Here is a 26,427-nt window from a genome sequence, read left to right as displayed (position 1 = left end):
ATTATATTTGACTATTTCTTAGAATAGATTGCTGGAGGTAGAAGTATTAAATTATAAAGCATGAATATTTTAAAGGCTCTTTCTGAAAATTGCCATATGGCTTTCTGGAAATGCTGTATACATTTACATTTCCTCTAGCAATATATAGGAGTGTTACTGAAACCTTGTTAAAATTGTATATTATGTTTTTAAACCTAGAACAATTTAATAGACGTAGATAAAAATTAAATCTTACTGTTGCTTTAATAATAATTCTTAGATAAATGATGAGGTTACACCTTTATTGGTGGCTTTTCTCTCCATGAAATACTTAATACTTTGCCACTTCTTTTGTTATTTAAAAAAACGTATTTCTTATTGACTTGCAGGAGTGTTTTATAACTTTTATGTATATGGCTTATTCTGTCACACTGAGTGTAATTACTAATTTGTTTTTCTTTTAATTTTGTAATTGCATTAACCCCTAACTTGCTTACATTAATATCAATTTGTAGGATGTTGGTCTCACATTGGAGATCCCCAGGAATGTCACTATGAAGAATGTGTAGTAACTACTACACCTCCCTCAATTCAGAATGGAACATACCGTTTTTGCTGCTGTAGCACAGACTTGTGTAATGTCAACTTTACTGAGAATTTTCCACCTCCAGACACAACACCACTCAGTAAGTACTTTAAGTATCCTACTTTTCCTTTTTCTCCAAAGATTTGCAAAATTTAAAAATATATAATAATATCAGTTTGGCCACGAGTGAGAGAGAGTTCAAAACATCATGAGATTACTCTTGCTAACACCTGAAATCCAAAAGAGGTGCGCCAGGATTTCCAAGGTATCAGTAGGTTACCAAATAATTTTGAATCAAAATACAGTACTTTCCAGTCCCTCTGGGGGAGAATTTGGTGATATTAAGAAAACTACATGTGTGCTTGCTTACTCTTTTCCCCAGCACCCCCATCTATAGGAATTTATCTTGAAGGTATATTTCTAAAGATACAAAAATACATATGCATAGGGGTGCCTGGCTGGTTCACTGGGTAGAGTAGCAACTCTTGATCTCAAGGTTATGAGTTCAAGCTCCACATTGGGCATAGAGCTTACTTAAAAATAAAATATATATGTATAGAGTTATCCATTGCAGTATTATTTGTAACTGCAAAATATTGGAAAATATCTAAAGGTTCAAGAATAGGAGATTAGTTAAAATATACTCTGGTATACATATGTAATAGAGAACTAACTATACCTCTGTAAGAGAAAAATGAGTAAGATCTTTATGAATTGATATGGAGTGATTTCTAGAGATAATGTTAGGTGACTAAAAAGCATAAATACTATGCTTTCTTTTGTGTATAACAGAAAGCTTACTGTAATTTACAAAAACAAGAAAACAAAAACAAAAGGTAACCCAGAAAACAATGAAGTTGGTTACTAACAAGGGAAGGAGAGAGTGGAGTGGAAAGGATATAAAATGGAATGAAAGAACTTATGTAAGGATTTTACACACACGGTGTTTGACTATATATATTCTTTTGGGCAAAATGGGATATAAGAGATGGGGGTGAAATATAAACAAGTACTGAACTCTTTTAGATTTGTTTTTTGGTAGTGTGGAACAAAGCAATTCTGAAATAACTGTAGATGTATAATAGGGTTAAGAAAAAATGAGTAAATGGTGTTGATGTTCTTGCTGTTACTGAGGGAATAGGCACAAACAATTATAGATGGGGAAGACAAAAGAATATTATGTGAATAGATTATAATTCAAGATATAAGTATGGATTTATGACTTTAAAAATAAACATATGTATGTTACTTACACGTATATGTGGCCATATAAATATGTGTAATTATTTTTATGTGTAGATATTTATATTCATATGTGTAGTGTTCACATACTATGTAGATTTCTTAGCTCTATTTGTTGAAAAGGACAAGAAGCAATGCACCTTGGTAGCAGTGAACAAACGTAATGTCCAGAATTAGGCTTTATTTATTTTTTAATTTTTATTTATTTTCTAATTTTTTCTTTAAGTTTGTTTTTTCAGAGAGGGAAATACAGAGCATGAACAGGGAAGGTGCAGAGAGAGAGGGAGACACAGAATTCAAAGCAGGCTCCAGGCTCCAAGCTGTCAGCACAGCTGGACGTGTGGCTTGAATCCGTAAACTGTGAGATCATGACCTGAACCAAAGTCAGATGCTTAACCCACTAAGCCACCCAGGTGCCCCTATTTACTTATTTATGTATGTTTATTTTTGAGAGAGAGAGAGAGCATGGGCAGGGGAGTGGCAGAGAGAGAGAGAGAGAGTCACAGAATTTGAAGCAGGCTCCAGGCTCTGAGCTATTAGCACAGAGCCTGATGTGGGGCTCAAACTCACAAACTATTAGATCATGACCTGAGTCAAAGTCAGATGATTAAATGACTGAGCCACCCAGGTGCCCAATATTTTTAAAGTTTGTTTATTTTGAGAGAGAGAGAGAGAGAGAGAGAGAGAGAGTGCCAGCATGCATGCATATGAGAGGGGGAGGGGCAGAGAGAGATGGAAACTGAGAATCCCAAGCAGGTTCTGTGCTGTCAGCCCAGAGCTCAGTGTGGGGCTTGATCTCAGGAACTGTGAGATCATGACCTGAGTCAGGTCAAGAATCAGATGTTTAATCAACTATCTGCCCAGGTGCACCCAGATTTAAACTTTTATACCACTCCCCACTGAAAGGAAGTTGGACTCCTAGGAAAAATTACTTATTCTAGGACTGGAACAGGATAGGTGAAGATAAGCCCAAATTATCTTGTAACACTAGAAAGTAAGAAAAGAAATGCCCACAAACAGCATGGAGACTTGTTACAAGGACAAAGGAGCCAGCTTGAAGTAACTCCTATTGGCTAAATTTGCCACAATTTGAGTGATAAAAAAGTACTATAACAAATTGTAAACCACTGGAGGGAAAATGAATTCATGCATCTATGCTGAAAGCAGAGAAGGTGGCATAGATGGCATTTGTTTATAGTAGAAAGCCAGGTGCCAACTGGTAAATGTAGGAGTTGGAAAATTATACTACAGCCACCATGGTAAAGATTGGATCAGACAAGAATAATAAATATATCCTAAATCTAAGGACATTTTCAATATGGAGCCAGGCTATTTGCATTGTTTTAAAGTGTCTCTCATATATTGCAAGGGAAAAATTAGTAATTATAATTGGAATTGAATAAGGGAATTGAATAACACCTTGACCAGGTGATTAAAATTAATATTATTAATGAAGATGGTAGATGGACATCCATGATACCCTGAGAAGGACACAGTATCACTAATAAAATTAATGTTATTAGTGAAGATGGTAGATGGATATCCTTGATACCCTGAGAAGGACATAGTATCACTAATAGAGTATTTTAGGCAAGAATGCATAACTGAATCTAATCATGAGGCAACATCAGACAAACCATGAACTAGGACTGCTCTATTACAAAAAGGAGATTTGTCAAAAATGTCAGTGTCACAAAAGGCAAAGATATTGTGGGAAAGATCTAGATTAAAGGAGGCTAAAGAAACTTGACAACTAAGGCATACCTGTATCTCCTATACTGGATACAAAAAAAACTGTGATAAAGGACATTATTAGACCAATTGACAAAAGAGATGATTAATTATTTCTCTTTTTTTAAATGTTTATTTTCATTTTTGAGAGAGTGTGAGCAAGGGAGGGGCAGACTGAGAGGGAGATAGAGGATCTGAATGAAAGCAGGGGCTCTTAACCTGAACCAAAGTCAGATGCTAAACCAACCTAGACACTTAGGTGCCCCAATTAAAGAATTATTTCAATACTAAATGTACTGAAGCTGATATCAGTACTGTGGTTGTATAAGAGAATATCCATATTCTTAGGAAATGTTTAGAAATAAGGGGCTAGAATGCATATATATATTAACTTTTCTGAAATGGTTAAAAAAAAGTATGTGTGTGTGTGTTGTAGAAAGAGAATAATAAAGCAAGTAAATGGGATAAAATGGTAACAATAAGTGGATCTGGGTAAAGGTAAATAGATGAGTATTCTTTGTACTAATCTTATAACTGTTCTGGAAGTCTTAAATTTTTTCCAAATAAAAAGTTAAAGAATTTTTTTTTTTTTTTTTTTTTTTTTTGCGATGTAGCACATTTCAAGAATTCTCTGTCAATAGCTTTTATCAGTCCATATCCTGAGATCTTCAGTTTGGGATATTTCCTTTAATGTTTTGATAAAACACTAAACTGAGAGCAATAGGAAGTTTTTTTCCTGTAATTCCTATCTACTAAAGCCATTAGCTTTTATTAAGAAATTATATTCAATTGGCTACATTAATTTTCCACAAAGAAGCAAACAAACAAAACAAGGTCTCTAATTTTCACTTGTACATCTAGGTAGGTGTAAGAAAAGTGAATTTGTCATAAGTCCTCCTCAAGATTTTTACAGCCCATTTTAGATTTTTACCTAGATTTTGGTCTGCTGTAACCTTTTAAGCCAAAAGCAGAGTGTTGCCAACAAGGAATCAGTAATGTTAGCCTAATAAAAAGGGAAAATGTTTTAAGTAAAATGCTCAATTTTGAGAGCATTAACTCAATTTATATAGTTTGTTCTAAACAAAGCAAGTAAATTTGCAGTTAGCGAATAAGATGGATAATATTTTTTGTAATCTCAAGAAAAATAATCATTATTATAATAGAATGTCTAACATTTAGTCTGTGAATCATAGGTGCTTGATCAAAAACAGGTTTTAAGTGTTGAAGTTTAAAGAAATTATAAAATTAAGAAGCAGAACTTTTAATTCATGTTCATATTTGGTGATGGTGATTTTTTCTCCTTTAAAATGTTCTGCTATAAAAATATTTATTGAATATTTAACATAAATATTTATTAAAGACATTTATATATGTTTAAAGTTTACTAGAAACATGGTACAATCTTATCAGAGATGGAGAAAGGGGGATAGTGTGGGATGATTGTTGATGGGGAAGGCTGCATGTTGTAGTTTCGCATACTCCTTTAGTGTTTTGATCTTTAACCTGTTCATATATTTGTGTATTACTTGTATAAGAAAATATTAGGGGCACCTGAGTGGCTCAATTGGTTGAACAACTGACTTCTTGATTTGGCTCAGGTCATGACCCCAGGGCTTTAGGCTTGAGCCCTGCAACAATCTCCTTGCTGAAGATAGAGCCTGCTTGAGATTCTTTCTCTCTCCTTCTGCCCGTCTCCCCCACTCGTTCTCTTTCTCTAAAATTAGAAAAAGTTCAGGAAGATATTAAAGGAATACCTGCTTGTTAAATTAGAAAAATGAGATAACTGGTAAGGAGGGAAATTACCTATGTCCAGATATAATCATTGTTAATATTTTGAATGTTTTCTAGTGTTTTTCTTTAATCTTTGTATATAGTATTAGTGATAAAAACACATTTGAGGGTGCCTAGTTGACTCAGTTGGAGGAGCATGTGACTCTATGTCTTGGGATCAAGAATTAGAGCCCCATGTAGGAGATAGCTTACTAAAAAAGGAAAAAAATGCATTTTAGATTCACCTTTTTGTTAAGTAGAATAGTATTCCCCAGGTTATTTTGTATGTTTCATAGTCATCAGTTTTAATAGTTGTATAATATTTCACTAACTTGATATTTTTCTTACCCATTCCCCTGGTTTTGGACATTTAGACTGTTTCTAGTTTTCTGTTACAATGAACATCCTTGTATATGTAACATTGTATTAAATTATAATTACCAGCGTTACTTCTGTTTTTATTAAAATTTTTTTTAATGTTCATTTAATATGGAGAGAGAGAGTACGAGCAGCAGAGGGACAGAGAGAGAGGGACACATAACTCAAAGCAAGCTCCTGGCTGTGAGCTGTCAGCAGAGCATGACAACTCGGACTGTGAGATCATGACCTGAGCCAAAGTCAGACACACAGCAGACTGAGCCACCCAGGCACCCCCACTCCAGAATTATAATTTCTATATCTAGTAGCATCTGTATTAAAATTCCTCATATATTGTCAAAATGCTTTTCCATTGATGGAAACAGTTCACATTCTCCCATCAGTGATATACTAGAATGCATATGTCATCATCTCTTTATCATCACTAGTATTATTAAAATAAAACTTTGCTGAGATCATTTTGAAAAATGATTTGGATTGTTTTTCTCACTGAGGTTCACATGTTTTTTGTTTATTCTCTGTTTTAATTTTCTGTATTTGTTGTCCATCTAATTAGATTTGAGAAAAACAATTTAGAATGATCTGAAATCTAGTCATTTCATCCCATCTCAGTTTATCTTGATATTATAGGGATGACAGGAGCTACATTTTAAATAGTAATTTAACACGCATTTGTAACACTAAAAAATTATTTTTGGCCCTTTCTAAGGAAACACTCTTAATAGCTTCAATTAAAAGCTCAACGCTCATTTTATAGTGCCAAATTATATCTTTAATCAAGGTGTTAAAATAAAACATTCTTCTTAGACTGGTGTTCACTGAAACAGTATCTCCATACCTTGCCTGACGTTTTTGTGATGGCTATTAAAGCTTTGCATTTGCATAATATTTTAAAATTTCAAAGTGCTGTCACATCTATAAACTCTTTGAAGATGTCTCCTTAACATTTGGGTAGTTCAGTAAAAAAAAAATAAACCATTTTAGGGGAGCCTGAGTGGCTGTCAGTTGAGAGTCCAACTTCGGCTCACGTCATGATCTCATGGTTCCTGAGATGGGGACTTGCATCAGGCTCCCTGTTATCAGTGCAAAGCCCATTTCAGATCCTCTGTCTTCCCCTCTCTCTTCCCCTCCCCTGCTCACACTTTTCCCCTCAAAAATAAATATTAAACATTAAATTAATAATAATAAAAATAAATCCATTTGTCCCATTGAGTAAAACTATGCTACTACTTAGGTTGAATGGTCATTCATTTAAGTGGTTGTCTTTCTTTAGCAGATTTGATTTACAGCTTATCTTTTTTTTTAACTTTTTGTTTATTATGGTATTTCAGTAAATGTCAGGTGTTAATATTTTGGACCCAAACAAAAAAATATTTTAAACTTTTATATTTGAAATTATTTTAGACTTATAAAAACTTCTATATACCTTTTATCCAGAGTTTCATCAATTATTAAACATATTGCTATATTTGCCTTATAATTTTCCCTTTCTCTGTATACATATGCAGATCACTATTTTTTTCTGAACCCTTTACACAGAAGTTGCAGGCATCATGCCTAAATTTTCACGTATTTTATCTTCGTCTCTTTTTAGTAGATTCATTTTTTTAAAAAATTTATTGTTGACACACAATGTGTTTAAGTGTACGACATAGCAATTCAACATCTGTATATAGTGCTCTGTTCACAAGTGTAGCTACCATCTGTCACCATACAGTGTTATTATAATATCATTGACTATATTCCCTATGCTGTACCTTTTATTCCATAATTGGAAACCTGTGTCTCTTTCTCTCCACCCATTTTGCCCATCTTCTTACTCTTTGTTCTGGCACCATTTATTCTCTCTATTTGTAGGACTGAATCTTTTTTTGTTTATTCATTTGTTTTTTAGATTCTACATATAAGTGAAATCATAAAAATTATAGTTAGGTACCACAAAGTATGTGGCAATGCCTTAAACCATATGTGGATTGTCAGACCTGAGGAACTCTTACATCTTTGTTAAGGGGAGTGCTAACTTCTTTCATACAACACTCTTCTATGAGATTCTAAAGTCTTTGGTGATAAGGACTCATTATTAATGCCCCTTTGTCTCCATAGTGACTTGTGCAGTATTAGGTATGTAGTAGTAGAAGTGTAGTACATGTTTGTTAAATGAATAATTTAATAAACAAAGGGATATATGTTAATGTATAAATTCAGAAATATTCTCAAATGCTTGAAAGAAATAGGATTTGTTGTCATTTGTAACCTGGCAAAAGTGAATTCAGTGGATTCACTCACTAATGGATAGGTATTTATTGAAAGCTGGTTGCTACTTTCAAAAAGGACAAATAGTTCATGAGATATCAAGTGCAGACAAAAAACAATTATTAACTCCCTTATTTTAGATTCATCATGGTAAAGTACAAAAAAGCCCTACTTTTTCCTGTTCTCCTTTGCCTTCCCAAAAAATAAACACCAGATTTTAATTTTTAAAATAATTTAGGAATATAGAAATTTTTTCCTAAATAGATGCTGTTACATGATCTCATATTCAAAGACCCGTAATTACTCAAAAAGTACAATTGTGGCATATTTTAATACTGGTAAAGAAAATGATGCACAAGTAAGTTATGGCTTTTTAAAAGGTTATGTTCTAGGGAACAACAGAAGGTACTTAATGTTCTCTGTTTAGCCTATTCATTTCTCTCTTGGTTGTTTTTAGCTGAACAGTTTACTTCCTGACATCAAACTATTCATTGCTGTTACTGGAATTATATCTTTCACATCAAGTATGCATTTACACAATATCCAGAACCATGTTTACTTGCTTTCTTACTGCTATGTCTCATACATTGAATAGGGTTTGACCTGGTGGCAGTGAAGAAATATATGGGTGACTGAGAATAACAAAATATAGTTCTAGATCTCTTTCCTTAGAAAAAGCTTGTTGTTTTTTTTTTTTTTTTTTTACCAACCTCAGTTGAAGCTGAAGACCATAACGTACTTAGTGATAGAAAGTAAAGCATATGAGAGCGGGGATCTTTAAGGTGGGGGAGGAGTTGTCATGGAAAATGTGACAGACTAACCCATAAGTGAATATCTGTAATTTTACTGAGTCTTACATTATAATCATTTCAGTATTACTTTGTTGTGGAGGTAGGGGAGTGGAGAAAGGTCCTTACACTTACCTTTAGTTCTTAATTTTTTTTTTTTTTTTTTTACAGATTACAGATTTTATGTAGTCTTATAAAACTGCCCTATATATAGTTTTTTGGAGGCAATGAGATAGGGCACAAATTAATGAAATCTCTGCAGACTATTTATTCTGGCTCTTTTGCTAAAAGTTTAGCAGAATAGGAAGTCCACTGATGCTTTTGTTACAACATAAATGAAATGTCTGTTTTAAAATAATTAGGGATGCCTGGGTGGCTTAGTCGGTTAAGCATCTGACTTCAGCTCAGGTCATGGTCTCTGGTTCATGGATTGGAGCCCTGCATCAAGCTCTGTACTGACAGTTTATAGCCTGGAGCCTACTTTGCATTCTGTGTTTCCCTCTCTCTCTGCCCCTCTCCCACTCACACTCTGTCTCTCTCTGCCTCTCAAAAATAAATAAATGTTAAAAGAATTTTAAATAAATATACCAGCAGTTTCTTGTTAATGTTGGAAAAAGGCATATGAGCATTGTTAAATGCCATAAAAATTAAGATTCTGTTCAGACTATATAGATCACTGATGATTTCTGGCCAGTAAGGACACTAGGTCTCTGTTCTGAACAACAACAAGAAACAAACAAACCAAAACACCAAAAAACAAAAAACCTTTCCTCTAATTCCAGCATTGGAGGTATAATTTAAATGTTGTGCTCTTCCATTAACAAGGACTATTACCATTTTGTTCAAAAAGGAAAGGAAAAAGAATTCTCATATTTAGAAAGCTATGTCAGTTATTTTACTGTAACTCATGATCTGAGATTCAGGTCTGAGGTTGCCATCAGAGGCCTAGAACATGTGTTCAGCCAGAAATGCAGTAGGAGATAATTCTCCAAGGAAAAGAAACTGTCTGGAGATGAGATTACAGGTTATGGGTTGATAACTCATATTCTAGATTCTAGATCTTTGTGCCTCAGTTACTTTTTTTCAAAATTTATTTTCTTGGGACAGTAGGGTGGCTCAGTTGGTTAAGCGTCCAACTTCGGCTCAGGTTATGATCTCATGGTTCATGAGTTTGAGTTCCACATGGGCTCTGTGCTGACAGCTCAGAGCCTGGAGCCTGCTTCAGATTCTATATTCCCCCCCCTCTGCCCCTCCCTCACTCATACACTCTGTTTTCCTCTTCCTTTCAAAAATGAATAAACATTAAAAAAAAATTTTTTAGGGGCGCCTGGGTGGCTCAGTCGGTTAAGCCTCCGACTTGGGCTCAGGTCAGATCTCACGTTCGTGGGTTCAAGCCCCGCGTCAGGCTCTGTGCTGACAGCTAGCTCAGAGCCTGGAGCCTGCTTCCAGTTTTGTGTCTCCTTCTCTTTCTGCCCCTTCCCCTCTCATGCTCTATCTCTCTCTCTGTATCAAAAATAAATAAAACATTAAAAAAAATTAAAAAAAATTTTTTAAAGATATACAAAGATTTTTTTCCTTCTAGCCTATGAGTCTATGTTTCAGTTCTTTGTTCTTTTTTTTTTTAAGGGGATAAGTACCATATTTGACTACTTTCATTACATGTGAACCTGAAAAAATACAAGCCACTGGCAATGTACCTATTTAGTACTTAATTATAAGCAGACCTGGCTGTGGACGTACTTAGGAATTAAGGAAGATTAGGTACTTTTCTTCCTTTGATATCTTATTTTCTGAGTCCCTTTCTTTTTTTTTTCCCCCTTAGGACACCCTCCCTCTGTTGTACTCAGTATAATATGTTCAATTTTATAGGCATTGTCTTTCTTCCCCCATCTGCATATGGTGTTCTTAGCTCTATTTCCCTTCAGACATAAGTGTTAGATATTTATTTAATGAGTTTTGCGTCATAAGATACTTGCATTAAACAAGATTCTTTGAGAATCTTGTTGTTCCAGATGGGATACAAATGGTAGTGAAATATTAATTGACCTTATCAGGATTATAGACTTATTAGACTGAGAAGTTTCTTTACAATAAAAAATATAAAGGAAATTCAGGCATTTAGCATATAGTGAAATAAAAACTAGATAATATTTTAAAATATTATGTGCCAGATGTTGTTCTAAGTGCTATCTATGCATTAAACTTTTACCACTAACTCTTACAGAAACATATGAAATAGTTTACTGTTATATTCTTATTTTAGGTTGAGAACACTGAGGCACAGATATGTAATTTACCAAGTCACACAGTAAGTGGAAGAGCAAGATTCAAACCTAGGTGTTTTGGCTCCAGAATATATGTTGTTAACCACAATTTCTAGTGGTTTTAACCATTACTCTTTATAATCAATTACCAGTAATCATTACTCTTATATTCGGGGCCAGTTTATATTTGTTTGATCATTCATTTGGAAGGAAGAGAGCAAAGATTATTTTGAAAATACTTGATCACATTTCTTAAAATTTAAGGATTCTTCATGATTTTTTTACCATAGCTGTGTACCACTGAGTATTATACAATGTTTTCTATATTCAAATGACATATTACTTTATTATTTAATATTTTTCTTCAAATGATCTCATTAAAAATTATATGCCCTTTAAAGGGAAACTTTCCATCACTACTGTAAATGGAAAGCCAATGTCATAAGTGAAGGTAACTTTAAAAATTATTTATCTAAAAATAAATAAGATGAAAACTAAACATATTATATATACTAGGTAACTGGATATTGTTGCCAAATTGTCTGAAACGTGAAGCTTACTTTCTCTGTGTTAAAAGAGAATAGCAAATGCTTGGGAGGTAATAGAGATACCCTGTCACCAAATTGAAGTTTTCTTCTTGTATAATTGGAAGAAAGAAGACTAACTTTCATTATTACATGTCTATGTATCACCTAAATCCAGAAGTCTGACACTCAGGAACGTGAACTCTATTATTTTGAGTCTCTTCAAACCATAAGAGACTTTGTAGTATTCATTCTGTTTAAAAAGAAAATCAGTTTTTAAGTAAATGAATTTATATTTATAGTATTTTACTTTCTTATCCCCTTAATTCATGCTTATATGTTTGTAAATTCCTAGAGTTTGAAAGAAGTGTATAATTATTATAAGGTTTGAACACTTACTTTAGAACAGTTCCTTGAAAAGTTTTCTAGAATTAGTATCATTAACCTCCCTAACTACAAATTAAACAAAGTAATTTAGTAGACAAGCAGACAAAACTTGTCATTTTCTAAAAAAATTAAATAGACCTAAGTCATTGTATTTGATGTTGGAAGTTCTTGGATGAAAGTCAGTATAAAGATATAGAATACTTTTATTTTCTTTTATTTAAATCATTAAATTGATGGTTAAATCAAATTACCGAGAAACAAAGATTGAATAAAGGTTTAAGAAGTCATGCTGTGTGGTTCTGATTAGAAATTTTAACTTTAGTGTCTGGCAGCAAATGTCTTTATCTCACACCAAGCTAGAAAATAGAAAAGAAAGCCTACATTTGAAGAAGCTGACATATGGCATAGAGCCACAGATAGGTTTTTAGCTGTTGTGAATTTATAATGATTTTTCAGTTTTTACTGCTTCTATGACAGCATTAAGGTGATTGAATAGACATAAAAGGGAAGTAAGGTTGGCTAGAAGTCTTTGCTTAGCACTTCATGAAGCATTTTAGCAAGAGACAAAACAAAATATGTTGTTCTTTTTTATACTTATTAAAAATATTAATGGGGTGCTTGGGTAGCTCAATTGGTGAAGTGACTGATTCGTGATTTCGACTCAGGTCATGATCTCATGGTTTCTGAGTTTGAGCTCCACATCGGGCTCTGTGCTGACAATGCAGAGCCTCCTTGGGATTCTCTTTCCTTCTCTCTCTGCCCTTCCTGTGCTCACTTGCTCTCTCTCTAAATAAGTAAAGTAAACTTTTAAAAAAACTTTTAATAAAATAAAAAATAAAAATATTAGTGGAGGGCTGCCTAGGAGGCTTAGTTTATTAAGTATCCAACTCTTGATTTTGTCTTAGGTCATAATCTCATGGTTTGTGGGTTTGAGCCCTGCATCAGGCTCTGCACTGACAGTGTGGGGCCTGCTTGGGTTTCTCTCTCTCTTTCTCCCCCACTTGCGTTCTCTCTCTCTCTCAAAATAAACTTTAAAAAAATGAGTGGATTAAGTGTGGTGCAAGAGAAATAAAGTATGTATCTTTCAGAAAATATTAGTTCTTTTATGCAATAATAACAAGATTTTCTTTCTTTTTTTTGTTTGTTTATTTTTTGAGAGAGAGAGAGACAAAAGTGTGAGCAGAGAAGGGGCAGAAGAGAAGGGAAACACAGGATCCGAAGCAGGTCCCAGGCTCTGAGCTGTCAGCACAGAGCCTTTTGTGGGGCTTAAACTCACTGACTGAGATCATGACCTAACCCAAAGTCAGACACTTAACCCACTGAGCCACCCAGGTGCCCCACAAGATTTTCTTTACACAAGTTTTATGGTGTTGGTCAGTTTTTATTCTAAAGTTTTGCTAGCTCTGCCCTATTGAATGTCACTCCCAACCCATACCTACATATTTCATCCCTATTCTCTCTCTCTCTCTCTCTCTCTCTCTCTCTCTCTCTCTCTCTCTCACTCACTCAAAAAAAAAGTAATCCTTCATGTGGGTGTTTTTAAAATTTATATTATTATTTGATTGTCCTGATGAATAAGGCAAAACCTGTAACTAACCTGGCTTTACTGACAAATCCAGTGGAAGCTTTTGGCCTGTGAAATCTAAGACTCAAGCCTGTATGATGGAATTGACTGGTATTTAAAAATAAATGTCTTCTGAAATACTAGGCAAATTTGGATGTAGAAGCAAGATATAATTTCCATGTGTTTATTTTAACATCTGTAATTTTTCTTGCCTTTTATTTCTAGTTCCATGTGTGTTCCTCTCTACCTGGCTTAACTGTTTCATATTTCCTTGTATCTCTCTGATGACTGACAATTTTCTGCATATGTTCATAAAGAAAAACTTATTATTCATCTAATAAATATTTAGTGGTTTCATCTGTCAACATACCATAAAAAGTAGTCACAAAACATGAAGATACTTCAAATACATTCAAAACCAACATGAAACTAGTCATGATTTGAATAGCAACTGGCTTTATAAATAGTATTTTTTTAAGTTGAAATATAATTGGCATGTAATTATATTTCAACATTCTGTTGGTTTCAGGTATTCAGTATAATGCGTCGCTATTTGTATGTATTGCAAAATGATCACAATGTCTAGTTAACTTAATCTGTCATTGTGCATAATTAGAAAATTTTTTGTTCTTGTGATGAGAACTTTTAAGATCTACTCTGTTAGCAACTTTCAAATATGCAATTCAGCATTATTATCTACAGTCTCCATGCTAGACATTTTATCCCCATGACTTTTTTATTTTACAACTGGAAGTTTGTTCCTTTTGACCCTTTTACCTCCTTTCACCCACTCCTCTCCTCTGCAACACCAATCTGTTCTTTGTGTATGAGCTTGGGTTGTTTTGTTTTGCATTCCACGTTTGAGATTATATGGTACTGGTGTCTGTTGGACTCATTTCATGTAGCATAATGCCTCAGGATCTATCCATGTTGTAAATAGCAAGAATTCTTTTTTTATGGCTGAATAATATTACTATGCATGCACACGTGTGCTCATGCACACACATTCACACATTGATGGGACACAGGTTTTTTCCAAATCTTGACTACTGTAAATAATGCTGCAATGAACATGGGAGTGCATACATCTTTTTCAGTTGCTTTTTTTGTTTTCTGCAAATACCCAAATTGGAATTGCTGGATCATATAGTAGTTAATTTTTGAAGAATCTTCATTGTGTTTTCCATAGTTGGTCACACCAATTTACATTCCCACCAACAGTGAACAAAATTTTCCATTTCCCACATCCGTGCCAACACTTGTTATTTCTTGTCTTTTTATGAATAACGTTTAATAGTAGTTGAACAGATATAGTTTTGGTTGGAAATGCATTGACAACTTAAATACTGTTGTAAGCTCTTCTCAAACTGTCTCTTTCAAAAAAGTACATTATGTTCTAGTTATAGTATGAAATTAGTCTAATCAGCTGCTAAAAAATAGAATCATCTAAGGGAGGGAGGTGCAATGTGTCGAAAACATTCATTTGATTCTTTGGGAGGTATATAGCATAATGGTTAAGAGCTTTGGCTCTCAGTCTCAGTGCAGGGGTTAAAAGCCTTGCTGCTCTACTTGGTAAACATATCCTTCAACAGGTTACTGAGCCTCTTTGTATATCAGGTACCTCATATACAAAGTACTATATATTTTATATGATTGTTGTATAGATTAAAGGAGGTAGTACATAGAAAGTGCCTAGCATAGACTAAACCTTTAATAAAAAATAGTTATGATTAGGAGAGAACTGTCCTTAAGTTTTTCTAAAAACCAGCTGTTACAAATATCATTCCTTATTTAATTTTCTTTTTACCATTAAAGACATTTTTTTTGCTCATTGTTATTTATTTTATGAGCACCTATATTCTGTGACCTTTTTTATTAGAAGAAAGGATTGCTTGTGAGTTTCTTGTGAAATATATTCAGGTTCCTGTGTTCTTCTCAGTTGAGTAATAGAACAAAGATATTTTCTGCATCTTTCATTAACCCTAGCCTCCATTAAAAAAAAAAAAGAGCTATAAGAAGTTATCCCCGAAACAATAAATTATTCTGCTTTATTTTTCTGAGGCATACACTCTTCAGGGTTTCTAGCAATGCATAAAATAGTCAGTGTTCATTATTCTTGGGTTCCATGTTGATGACTTCTCTTACTTGCTAAAAATTTATTTGTAACTCCAAAGTCTGTCAGATTTCTTGGTTATTCACAGACATGCACATAATAACAAAAAATTTGAGTTGCCTGACACACCTGTACCCACTTGAGGTTGAACATGGACATGTTCTTGCCTTCTTGTTTCAGCTTCCGTATTGGAAACAAGTGTTCTTTTCAGCCTATGTAATGGACTTTTTTGCATTTTTGTCGGTGATTTTTCAGTCTAAAACGGCCCCCAAGTATAGGGCTGAAGTGCTGCTCTAGTGGTTCTATTCACAAGAAGGCTGTGATGTACCTTACAGAGAAAATACATGTGTTAGGTAAGCTTCTTTTGGGCATGAGTTATAGTGCTGTTGGCTGTGAGTTCAATGTTAATCAATCATCAATATACAGTATATTAAACAAAGAATCTTTAAACAGAAGCACATATAAGAGAAGGTTATGTGTTGATGGAATTGGTGAATATGTTTTGACTAAAGGCTGACAGGACCCTAACTTTGTATTTCCTGTAAGACCATTGGTTCAGTATTTGCTATTTCACTGTTTGCAATGACTTTATATAACATAACTACTGTAGATAATGAGAAACAAATATATATACAGGTTTTCCCACTTTCTGAAAATAGAGTTTTCCTAAGAAACTTCGGTAAGTTGAAATTTTTTGAGAATTCCAAGACTCCCAAAAATAACATCTCTTAGACTTTCGTAGTATCTTAGGACACAGCTTGCTAATGGATACACAGAATAAATCAAGATAAAATACACATGCTAACAAACACAGCTCACAGCTATGGTGGCTTGATGCTGAGATGCTGAGTGTATTTCTGGGGTAAGGAGCTTTTGGTGGAAGCACTCTCACTGTCTCTGTGACAGTAAATGCTGAATGCTATTTTCACTCTTTGCCATTTTCTATTTATTTTTAAAAATCCTCTTCAGATTTAATTTGGCTAGTGAAAACAGGTACTGTGTCTTTCATGAAAAGCAAAGTGGTGTAACTCAAACCTTTCAAAAAGTGGAGGATACCTGTGTATTGCGGTGGGCAGCTTCTGGAATGTGGCTCTCCCAGTGATCCTTGCCTTCTGGTAGTCCCACTTCTGTATAAACTTGTCTCCCTGAATGTAGGCAGGCCTGAGTAACTTGATTCTAACAAAAAGGATATGGCAACAGTGATAGAAAAATCACTTTTGTAATTAGGTTTTAAAAGACTGTGAGTACCATCTTGCTGGTATACTCTCTCTGGCTCTTCCTGTGTGCTTGCTCTGATGAAGAGGGCTGCTTGTCAAACAATTGAGGTCTACTTTCTGCCAACAGCCAGAGAGGAACTGAAGCCCTCAGTCTAGTAACCTGCAAGGAAATGAATCCTATCAACAACCACTGAGTGAGCTCAGATACTGCTCTACTTAAACATTGAAATAACTTTGGCACTGACCTAAACATTGTCTGCACCCTGTGAAAGATCCTGAAGCAGAGCACAGTTAAGCAGTACCCTGGGTTCCTGAGACACACAGAAACGGAAATATTAAACATATGAGAAGTCAATACGTTTTGGGGTAGTTTGTTATATAACAATAGATAATTAATACATAGGTAAATATTTATAGTTACATATTAAGACCTCTGAACATATGTTTGAGATGGAGCATGGAATAAAAAGTAATACCTTTTAAATAAAAAGTGTTTTGACTTTTGGCAGCTTCTGTTTTTTCCTCTCAATGTTAAATCATTATTTTCTTTCCACTTCCAAGTTTTTGACAGTAGTGACCACAATTCCTTTTTTTATTCCTCTTTTTATATGAAATTTTTCATATGAATTTTCATATGAAAATTTTTGTGTATAGAGAGAAAAATTAAGACTATTGTAATTGCTATCTTATATTTCCATGTATTTTCAAATTTGCATGGCCATAGTATTTTTTGGTAGGGCTACCATTTGGCACTTTGGATAGTAGCTTAGTTATGCAAGACTATTCCAAATCTTGAAGCATTTTATTTATTTATTTATTTATTTATTTATTTATTTATTAATGTTTTTTTTATTTCAGGAGAGAGGGGCAAAAAAGGAGAGAGATAATTACAAGCGGGCTATATGCTGTCAGCACAGAGCCTGACCATGTGGGGCTGATCTCATTAACTGTCAATCTCATGAACTGTGAGATCATGACCTGAGCCAGCTTCAAGAGTCAGAAGCTTAACCAGCTGAGCCACCCAGATGCCCCTAAATCTTGAAGGATTTCAAAGTCCCTGGTCTAAGACTCACTAAAGGGTGTAGTCCTCCCATCCTAGTCATGTGGCTGCAGGGGTACTTGAGGTCTTCTCTGTCTGGGGCTCAGTATCAAGGAGTAATATCTATTCAGAATAAATTATTTCATAGTAGATTACTTGATCACAAGGAGTACAAACCCAATGAAAAAAGAGTTTCAAAATTTAAAAGGCAGATTTCTTTTAGCACCTATATATTTGTAGCAGAATTCTCTCACATAGAGTCATGACACCAAGGCGGTCCAGGAAACAACTTTATTCATGCTGGCACTGCTCAGTTGGGTTTGTACCCAAAGAACTGAGCCCCAAACACCATGTGGTGTAGTTTTTTATATATTTTTTGCTTTTTTTGTCTCCCATATATGGTAACACACACAAACATGCAGTCTGATTAAGTGGTCTCATGTTATAAGGTCATGAGGGATGTTGTCACGTACGTGCATAGTCAGGTTACTTTGAGGGTTTTTTTTTCTTTCCTTAGGGAGGGAATCCTACCACAAATTTAGTATCAACTCTGTTTTGTATGTTAAAAAGTGCTCACTCCTTTTAAAATAAAAATTGTCGTATATTAGAATGGACATCCAAAATGTACCACAAATGATATAAATAAAAGTTATTTCTCACTCTGCTAGCTTTTAATGAAAATGTCTTAGTTATGTACTTTCCTACATTGTTTAATATAGTCTATCAGTTATTGGGGATCAGTAATTTTTCTTTTTTTATTAAGTCAGTGTTTTTTTTTTTAATAGTTTATTGTCAAATTGGTTTCCATACAACAACCAGTGCTCTTCCCCACAAGTGCCCTCCTCCATCAACACCACCTCTTTTCCACCCACCCCCTTCCCCTTCAACCCTCAGTTCATTTTCAGTATTCAGTAGTCTCAGGTTTTGCGTCCCTCTCTCTCCCCAACTCTCTTTTTCTCTTCCCCTCCCCCTGGTCCTCCATTAGGTTTCTCCTGTTCTCCTGTTAGACCTGTAAGTGCAAACATATGGTATCTGTCCTTCTCTGCCTGACTTATTTCGCTTAGCATGACACCCTCGAGGTGCATCCACTTTGCTACAAATGGCCATGTTTCATTCTTTCTCATTGCCATGTAGTACTCTATTGTGTATATATACCACATCTTCTTGATCCACTCATCAGGTGATGGACATTTAGGCTCTTTCCATGTTTTGGCTATTGTTGGAAGTCAGTGTTTTTAGTTGATAACTTTTGAAGTGTTGGATCTATCAAAGAATTAGTGCTACTGAATAATCATTTAAAAAGCTTACTGTTGTTTGTTCTGTAATTTGATGAAATACTAAGGAAGTTCATTTTAAACTTAAATTGCTTTTATCTCTTCTTCATTGTATAGGGATCATAAGATCACTAAGGCCTTTTTGTTTTTATTTTTGTTTGAAAAGCAAGATAAAATTGGATTAAAAATAGAACTTCCTGCATTATCTAGAATGTCACTAGTGCTTCTAAGCAGGACATGTGGGTGCCTCTAAGACAGGTAGGTTTGCGGACAGGAACATGGTAAAGGGACAAAGAAAGGGACATAGAAGAGAACGAAGGATAAAAGGGGGAATAGGTAAAAAGAAGTGTCTGTGTTGGAAAACATACAGTACCAGTAAGAATTCCTCTCACTCCCCTTTTGGCCTTACCAATGCCTTGGTATTTGTCACTGTACCTCCCTGTTCTGACTATCTAAGGAGTGGGGTTTAATAGGAACTGAACAAATATTTAGGGACAGTTTGGGTGAGAATATCAATAATGGTCTGATGATGGAGACCCTATTCCTCTTATTATCCTTTCAAGGAAGACCAGATGTGCATATTTAGAACGTCCCTTTAAAGAATTGTCAAATAAGATACTGTAGATAATTTGATGGTAAGGGATGTAGGAACAGTCTGAGAAATATGGAAAGGATGAATTAAGGGTTTCAGTGGTTTTAAATATGAATTAAGAATGGTCTTCTGGGGTCACCTAAGTGGCTCTGTCAATTTAAGTGTCCAATTTTTTTTTATGTTTATTTATTATTGAGACAGAAATAGAGCATGAGTGGGGGAGGGGCAGAGAGAGAGGGAGACACAGAATCTGAAGCAGGCTCCAGGCTACGAGCCTTTAGTACAGAGCCCGACACGGGGCTCGAACCCACAAACTGGGAGATCATGACCTGAGCCGAAGTCGGACGCCTAACCAACTGAGCCACCCAGGCACCCAAGTGTCCGATTCTTTTTTTTTTTTTTTAGTGTTTATTTATTTTTGAGAGACAGGGAGAGACAGAGCAGGGGAGGGTCAGAGAGAGAGGAAGACACAGAATCTGAAGCAGGCTCCAGGCTCTGAGCTAGCTGTCAGCACAGAGCCCGAACGGGGCTCGAACCCATGAACTGTAAGATCATGACCTGAGCTGAAGCTGGACGTGTAACCAACTGAGCCCCCCAGGAGCCCCCCAAGTGTCCGGTTCTTAATTTCAGCTTCGGTCATCATTTCATGGTTTTGTAGGTTCGAGCCTCACATTGGGCTTATACTCACTACGTGCAGCCTGCTTGGGATTCTCCCACTCTGCCTCTCTAACTCTTCCCCTGCTTGTGCTCTCTCAGTCTTTCTCACATAAATAAATAAACTTAAAAAAAAAAAAAGAATAGTCTTCTGAACAGTTCTAATTTCATAAAGCCTTGTCTAATAAGGCATACTTTCCTCTGTCCTATCTTTCTATCTCTAAGCTTTTCTTTCTGCTCTCTTCCTACGTTAATGCATCTTTTAACAACTCTGGCCTTCTTGGCTGCTAGCTATTGCCTCTGCTGCCAAAACATTAGAAACAGCAAGAGGATATACAGCTTTTCATTTGTCTACTTTAATATTTTTCTCTTGCCAACAAAATTGGGTACTTTAAAAGTACTAAATATAACTGAAAACCCAGTGTATACATTTGTGGAATGTTTCTATGAGCTTAATAGAGATTAGCAACAATAATCTTTTAATTATCATTTTAAGTCACAGACTCATTACAAGGAAAAATAACTGCATTTGGTATTTGGAAAAGCACCCAATGTGCACACAACAGCATTGTTAAATCTTTAAAATATTTTAATTAAAACAACATTTTTTTTTTGAGAGACAGAAAGAGACAGTGCGAGCAGGGGAGGGTCAGAGAGAGAGGGAGATACAGAATCTGAAGCAGGCTCCAGGCCCTGAGCTAGCTGTCAGCACAGCCCGACGCGGGGCTCGAACCCAGGAACTGGGAGATCATGACCTGAGCCGAAGCCGGACGCTTAACCAACTGAGCCACCCAGGCACCCCTAAATCTTTAAGATATTGAAAAGAACAGGCAAGACATAAAAATTTCATTTATATAAAATTCAAAAATAGGCATAATAAAACCCCAAATCTAAGCATACAGAGAATGTAATACTATAAAGAAGGGCAAGGAAAATATTACCACAAAAGACAGGGTAGTGCCTTTTACTGGGAAGAAGAAAGACTGTTAATGACCAAGAAGGAGCGAGCAGGAGATTTTTATGATCCTGAATATTTTATTTCTTAGCATAGCTACATGCATGTTTACATCATAATCACTGAACTGTACATTTGTATTATAAACACTATTATGTATATGGGATTTGTTTCATAATAAAAATGTTTTAATAGATAGGAAAACAATGATAGGAAAAACTATAAAATAGAAATTTAATAGATAAAAAGCTATTTTTCTCTCTATACCTTTCTTGCTTTCCTTATAAGATTGATCATATTACTATCATAATTAAAAGAATATCAAATGGGGGGAGTTGTCTGTACAATGGAACTCATATTTTGTTTTCTAGTAATAAGCAAATGACTAGAAGATACAATTTCCACTTTTTGTACTCAGATTATTTCATGGTCATTTTCTGAGAACCAGGGTCTTTAGCATGAATTCTAGACGTAGACGTATCATTTGGAGGCCAGTTAGGAAAATTGAGTAAGGATCTCTGAGTAATTCACCTCTTTGGTTTGATTTTATATTGTGAGATTTTAATTTTTATTTGTTTTTGTTTTATTTTAAATAACGGATATTGTAAAAGTTACATTTCCATTTAATAGTGTTAATTTAGGCTCAAATTGACATTTCTTACTTATTTAGGTTACTGATGTTTTCTAAAAGTATTAAATAATTTTTTTCCAAAGCTGTTAAATAGAGTAACAACCTTTTTGTTTTATCATACATATATATAAAGGTGAAAAATAAAATCTCAGTAGAATATAGGCAATTAGGCCTGATAGAATTATTTAAAAAAATACTTTGAGGGAATTTTAAATGGTGTTTTCTTTATACTCTGATGAATCTTTTTTATGGTAACAGTGTAGAGATTAATCTTTATCTTCTGTGTTCTTATATTTACTAAAAGTTACTGTTTACTTACATGGCATTTTATCCTTCTATTACTTAATGACTATTTTAAGAAATATAATTAATTTTGTTAGTTTTAATTCATTCTTTAATGAGGAAAAAATACTAAAATTCACTCTTTTCTAACTACAAGACAGCTATTTTAAATAAATTAGAATCATAAATATTTACAAAGCTAAAGAAAGTTAAGAAGAATAGGCATTGAATGTCTTTTCTGTATTTTCTTGTCAAACCTCCCTCCCCCTTTTTTGGTTTAATTCAGATTATTTCTCTTTTTCTTTAGTTTTCCACTACTTCTTTTATAATTCAACCATAAAAAGCCTGGACTCAGCAAAACATGAGCTATTTTTGTTATTGTTATTTATTGTGTTTGTTTCTTACAAGCTAGGTCTATTCACAGTGATTAAAGAGGCAAGTTAAATTTAAAGTAGTCTTAAATATTCAGTATTACATACCAACTTGGGAAAGAAATAAACAAGAAATCTGTTTCCTCTTAATTTGTTTTTTTAGACATTAAACATAAACACTAATCTGATTAAGATTACTCTATAGTTACCATTCCAAACATATTAATTAAAATAAATCTACATTGTTTATTGCTTGTAAAAATATTTGTTCAAAACATTGAGCTGCAGAGTATATCATTATTACAGAAATGATATTTAGGAATCTGTATTATTTTGCTAAGGAATTCATTTAACTGATCACATTGATTGTTTTTATTTTAAATGCTTTTCTCTGTTTTATGAATACATGCATTACTTTAAAAAATGTTTTTAAACGTCATTCCTAATTTGTCTTTTCACATAGAATCATAAAAGATTAAGGAGCCAACAAAACCACCAGTGTGTTATAGTTAAGATTTCCTTTGTTGCTTGCTGCACATGCAACAATGTTGTTCTTTCTTTGACACAGACCCAGACAAAGGCTGAGTGTAGCAAGGAAGCAGACAGCACGCCTCCAGTAGTAGCCCCTGCCTGGCTCCAGGATTTGTAAACAGAAACATCCCAGGCTCCAATAAGGCAGACAGCAGTTCCCTGTCTGTTCTGCATTCAGGAAGCACTTGCTTGCATAAACCCGGCCATTGCACACAGTCATACATAGCAGTATTTACATTTGGCTGAGTATTTAATTGAGAGAGCTAATAGGGAGGAAAAGGAAGATTTATTAGAGCTAGGGGAACAAGACAGTTTAGGGGATAGCGTATACCATATATGTAGCATATATGTTTAAAAGAAAAAGATTTTTAAATAAACAAAAAAACAAAAGTTATGAGTTTTCTAATCAGAGGCCTCTTTTATTGCACACATATGTAAATACACATATTGAAATATTTTTCCTGGCAGTTTTTCAGGGATCTCATATTTTTAGACCATATGACATATACTGGAAAGTTTTTAATTTAAATTATTTAACCATTAACATGGTTTTTAATATATTTTAAAATCTTTTTAAACACTTTTTCATTGTCACTATTCTGTAAATTAATAATTTCTACTTCAGATTTGGGGTTAATGACTATTTTTATGTAAAAGCTGTGTTGCATTTTCTTTTGTAAATTTGAGAATAAAAGCAAAGAGAATGCTGAACCATCAGAAAAAGGTTAGAAGGCTCGTACAGAATTTTGGAATTTGAAAGGCCTTAAAAGTTACTTAGTGTAACCACTTTTTAGAAACTAATTTAATTCATTTTAATAGCAAAGTTACAGGAACAGCACAGAAGACAGACAACACTAAAAACATGTACTTACTTGTATGTAGGACAACTCAGAAAAGTATAATGAATGGATGGAATCCACTGTATGATAAAAATGTTACAACACTACTTTAGTTTCTGTCTATAAGAAATTTACTTGTTTTTTAAAAATCCAAATGCTAGGGTTGTCCAGAAACATTTGGAGGTTTATTTATAATTGTTATAAAGTTAAACTGCTGAAACTTGTTCACTGAAACATTTAGATTATGTTATGCTTTCTGTCCCCTCACTTACATGAAAAATTCACATATAGGGATGTCTGGGTGGCTCAATTGGTTGAGCATCTGACTCTTGATTTCAGCGCACATCATGATCCCAGGGTTGTGGGATTGAGCCCTGTGTTGGGCTTTCCACTGAGCATGGAGCCTGCTTGGGATTCTTTCTTTCCCTCTCCCTCCCTCTCTCCCTCGGCCCCTCCTGACCCCAGGCATACATACTCTGTCTCTCACTTGGAAAAAAAATTCACATACAAATGAAAATGGAAAAAGTACAATACCTGATTTCTGTCCCCTATTTTTATACTTTCAATTATATACTTAGGTAGGTACCTTTTGGGGTTTTTTTTTTTTTTAGGTAGGTTCCTTTTGACCCTATGGGGCGAAAATTCTAACATTCAGAACTATCAATAACAGGAAGAAAGAAAAAAGTCGGTTTTGTTGTTTTTTTAAAAATGAAGTGTTTCCTGTCAGTGGATTCTTAAGCACATTCTCTACACATGTGGTGTGCTGCTTTGGCATAATTGTTACACATTTGGCATGGATTATACACAGGCTGGTGTCTTCAAAAAACGGACAACCAAACAGACCTCACTTAACCTCCTGCAAAGCACCAATGGCTACACTCTGGAAGTATAGATCTGTTTTGACATAGTGAGCAATTTCTCATACCAAATGCTGGAAAGAAAGACTGAGAATCAGAATTTTACTGGAATTCTGATAACATCTTAATTTCATGGACTGTTACAGTATCAAAACTGTAATGATGAGGTCTCTTCACTGTAAGCAGCAAAGATACTTTAAAATTTTTGTATTAAAACCTCATATAATTTTTAGAAAAATCTTTTTAGTCTCTTTTCTTTATACTTTGCATTCCTTTATAACAAGTTAGTCCAGATTATAAAAAACATTAAGTCAAGTATATTGACAACATGAAAAAGAGCAGACAAAGGATAAGAGGGGAAAATTGGAAATCAAGTGTAATAATTTAGAAAAACTAAATGTAAAAAGAAATTTGCTTTAATATATCTACTTTAAGAAGGCAGGAAAAGTGTACATTGTATTTTTAAGAGTATTTTATACAAAGTGGTTCAAGTTTAAGAACATTTAATTGCAGATACTCATTGGCTTCTTTTTCCAGCAATTTTGAATTTTATACTAATCATTTTTCAGTGACATTAATAGTCAATGGATATTCCCCCTTTTGGGGGATGGATTGAAATAATGAACCTAGTTTTAAGTATGTTGTATATATATCTCTATAATAGTCAATAAGAAACAAAGTATATTTGTTAAAGAACCTCTGTACATAAATGAATTGATTAATGCAATATTTAATCCACATGTTTCAGAAATCAGTCTAAGCTGCTGTATCTCCAAATCAGAGAGCTTTTCCTAGTACGCACATTTCTTCCTCCACAGCTGAATAGTTGGGTTGGGTAGAAGGCAGAGATTCTTTTTCTATGTTCCCTTTTAAAAATTATTCAAAGCTTTTAAGTTCCAGCTCCTCACCATTGGTTTAGGTAATCAATGTTTGATTCTCTGCAAGTTCCCTACTTAAGAATGTCTTTTGTTAAGCAAAATGTAGAATGTAGTACCTCACATTTGTATTCCAGTAGTTTTTCTCAAGGGTTATCTATATATGACATACAGAGAAGAAGATATCACTCAAGGCTATCTTGCCTTTTATTTCAAGTAAAACCAGCAATTATGTTCTTAGGAAGTATGTTTAAATCACACTCTCTATGGCCTGCTGGGTGGTTCAGTTAGTTGAGCTCTCTTTATTTGGCTCAGGTCATGATCTCACAGTTCGTGGGATCAAGCCCCAGTTCAGCGCTGACAGTGTGGAGCTTCCCCTGCTCTCTCTCTCACACGCGCGCTCTCTAAATAAATAAATAAATAAACAAATAAATATACTTAAAAATACACTTAAAAGTAATTACACCCTCTACAACCTTTGTTTATGGAATATTAGATGCAGAATAAGATGGCTTTTTTTCCCAATGTTCATTTAGTTTTTTGAGAGAGAGAGGGCTCTCACTCACAGGGTAGGGGCAGAGAGAGGAAGAGAGAGAATCCCAAGCAGGCTTTTTGTGCTGTCAGCATTGAGCCTGATGCAGGGGTCAGACCTATGAACTCTGAGATCATGATGCAAGCCAAGATCCAGAATTGGAGGCTTCACTGACTGAGTCACCCAGGCACCCAAAGAT

The 26,427-nt window shown here is 34.5% G+C and overlaps 1 protein-coding gene and 1 non-coding gene across 2 annotated transcripts in view; one reads left to right on the top strand and one right to left on the bottom strand.

Annotated features, from left to right (window-relative positions):
- The window catches only part of BMPR2 (bone morphogenetic protein receptor type 2), a 201,451-nt gene that overhangs the window by 117,593 nt on the left and 57,431 nt on the right, over positions 1-26,427 (top strand). The window contains exon 3 of the mRNA XM_029934043.1: positions 495-665. Coding sequence (XP_029789903.1) covers positions 495-665 — 171 coding nt within the window. The remainder of the gene's footprint in view (positions 1-494; positions 666-26,427) is intronic.
- On the bottom strand, positions 7,603-7,723 carry LOC115288865. The gene has a single exon (XR_003907252.1). It is a non-coding gene; the product is annotated as a U6atac minor spliceosomal RNA (small nuclear RNA).

The sequence above is a fragment of the Suricata suricatta genome, chromosome 3 (genome assembly GCF_006229205.1).
Source record: "Suricata suricatta isolate VVHF042 chromosome 3, meerkat_22Aug2017_6uvM2_HiC, whole genome shotgun sequence".
Lineage (NCBI taxonomy): Eukaryota > Metazoa > Chordata > Mammalia > Carnivora > Herpestidae > Suricata > Suricata suricatta.
This window is presented reverse-complemented; position numbering and strand designations above follow the sequence as displayed.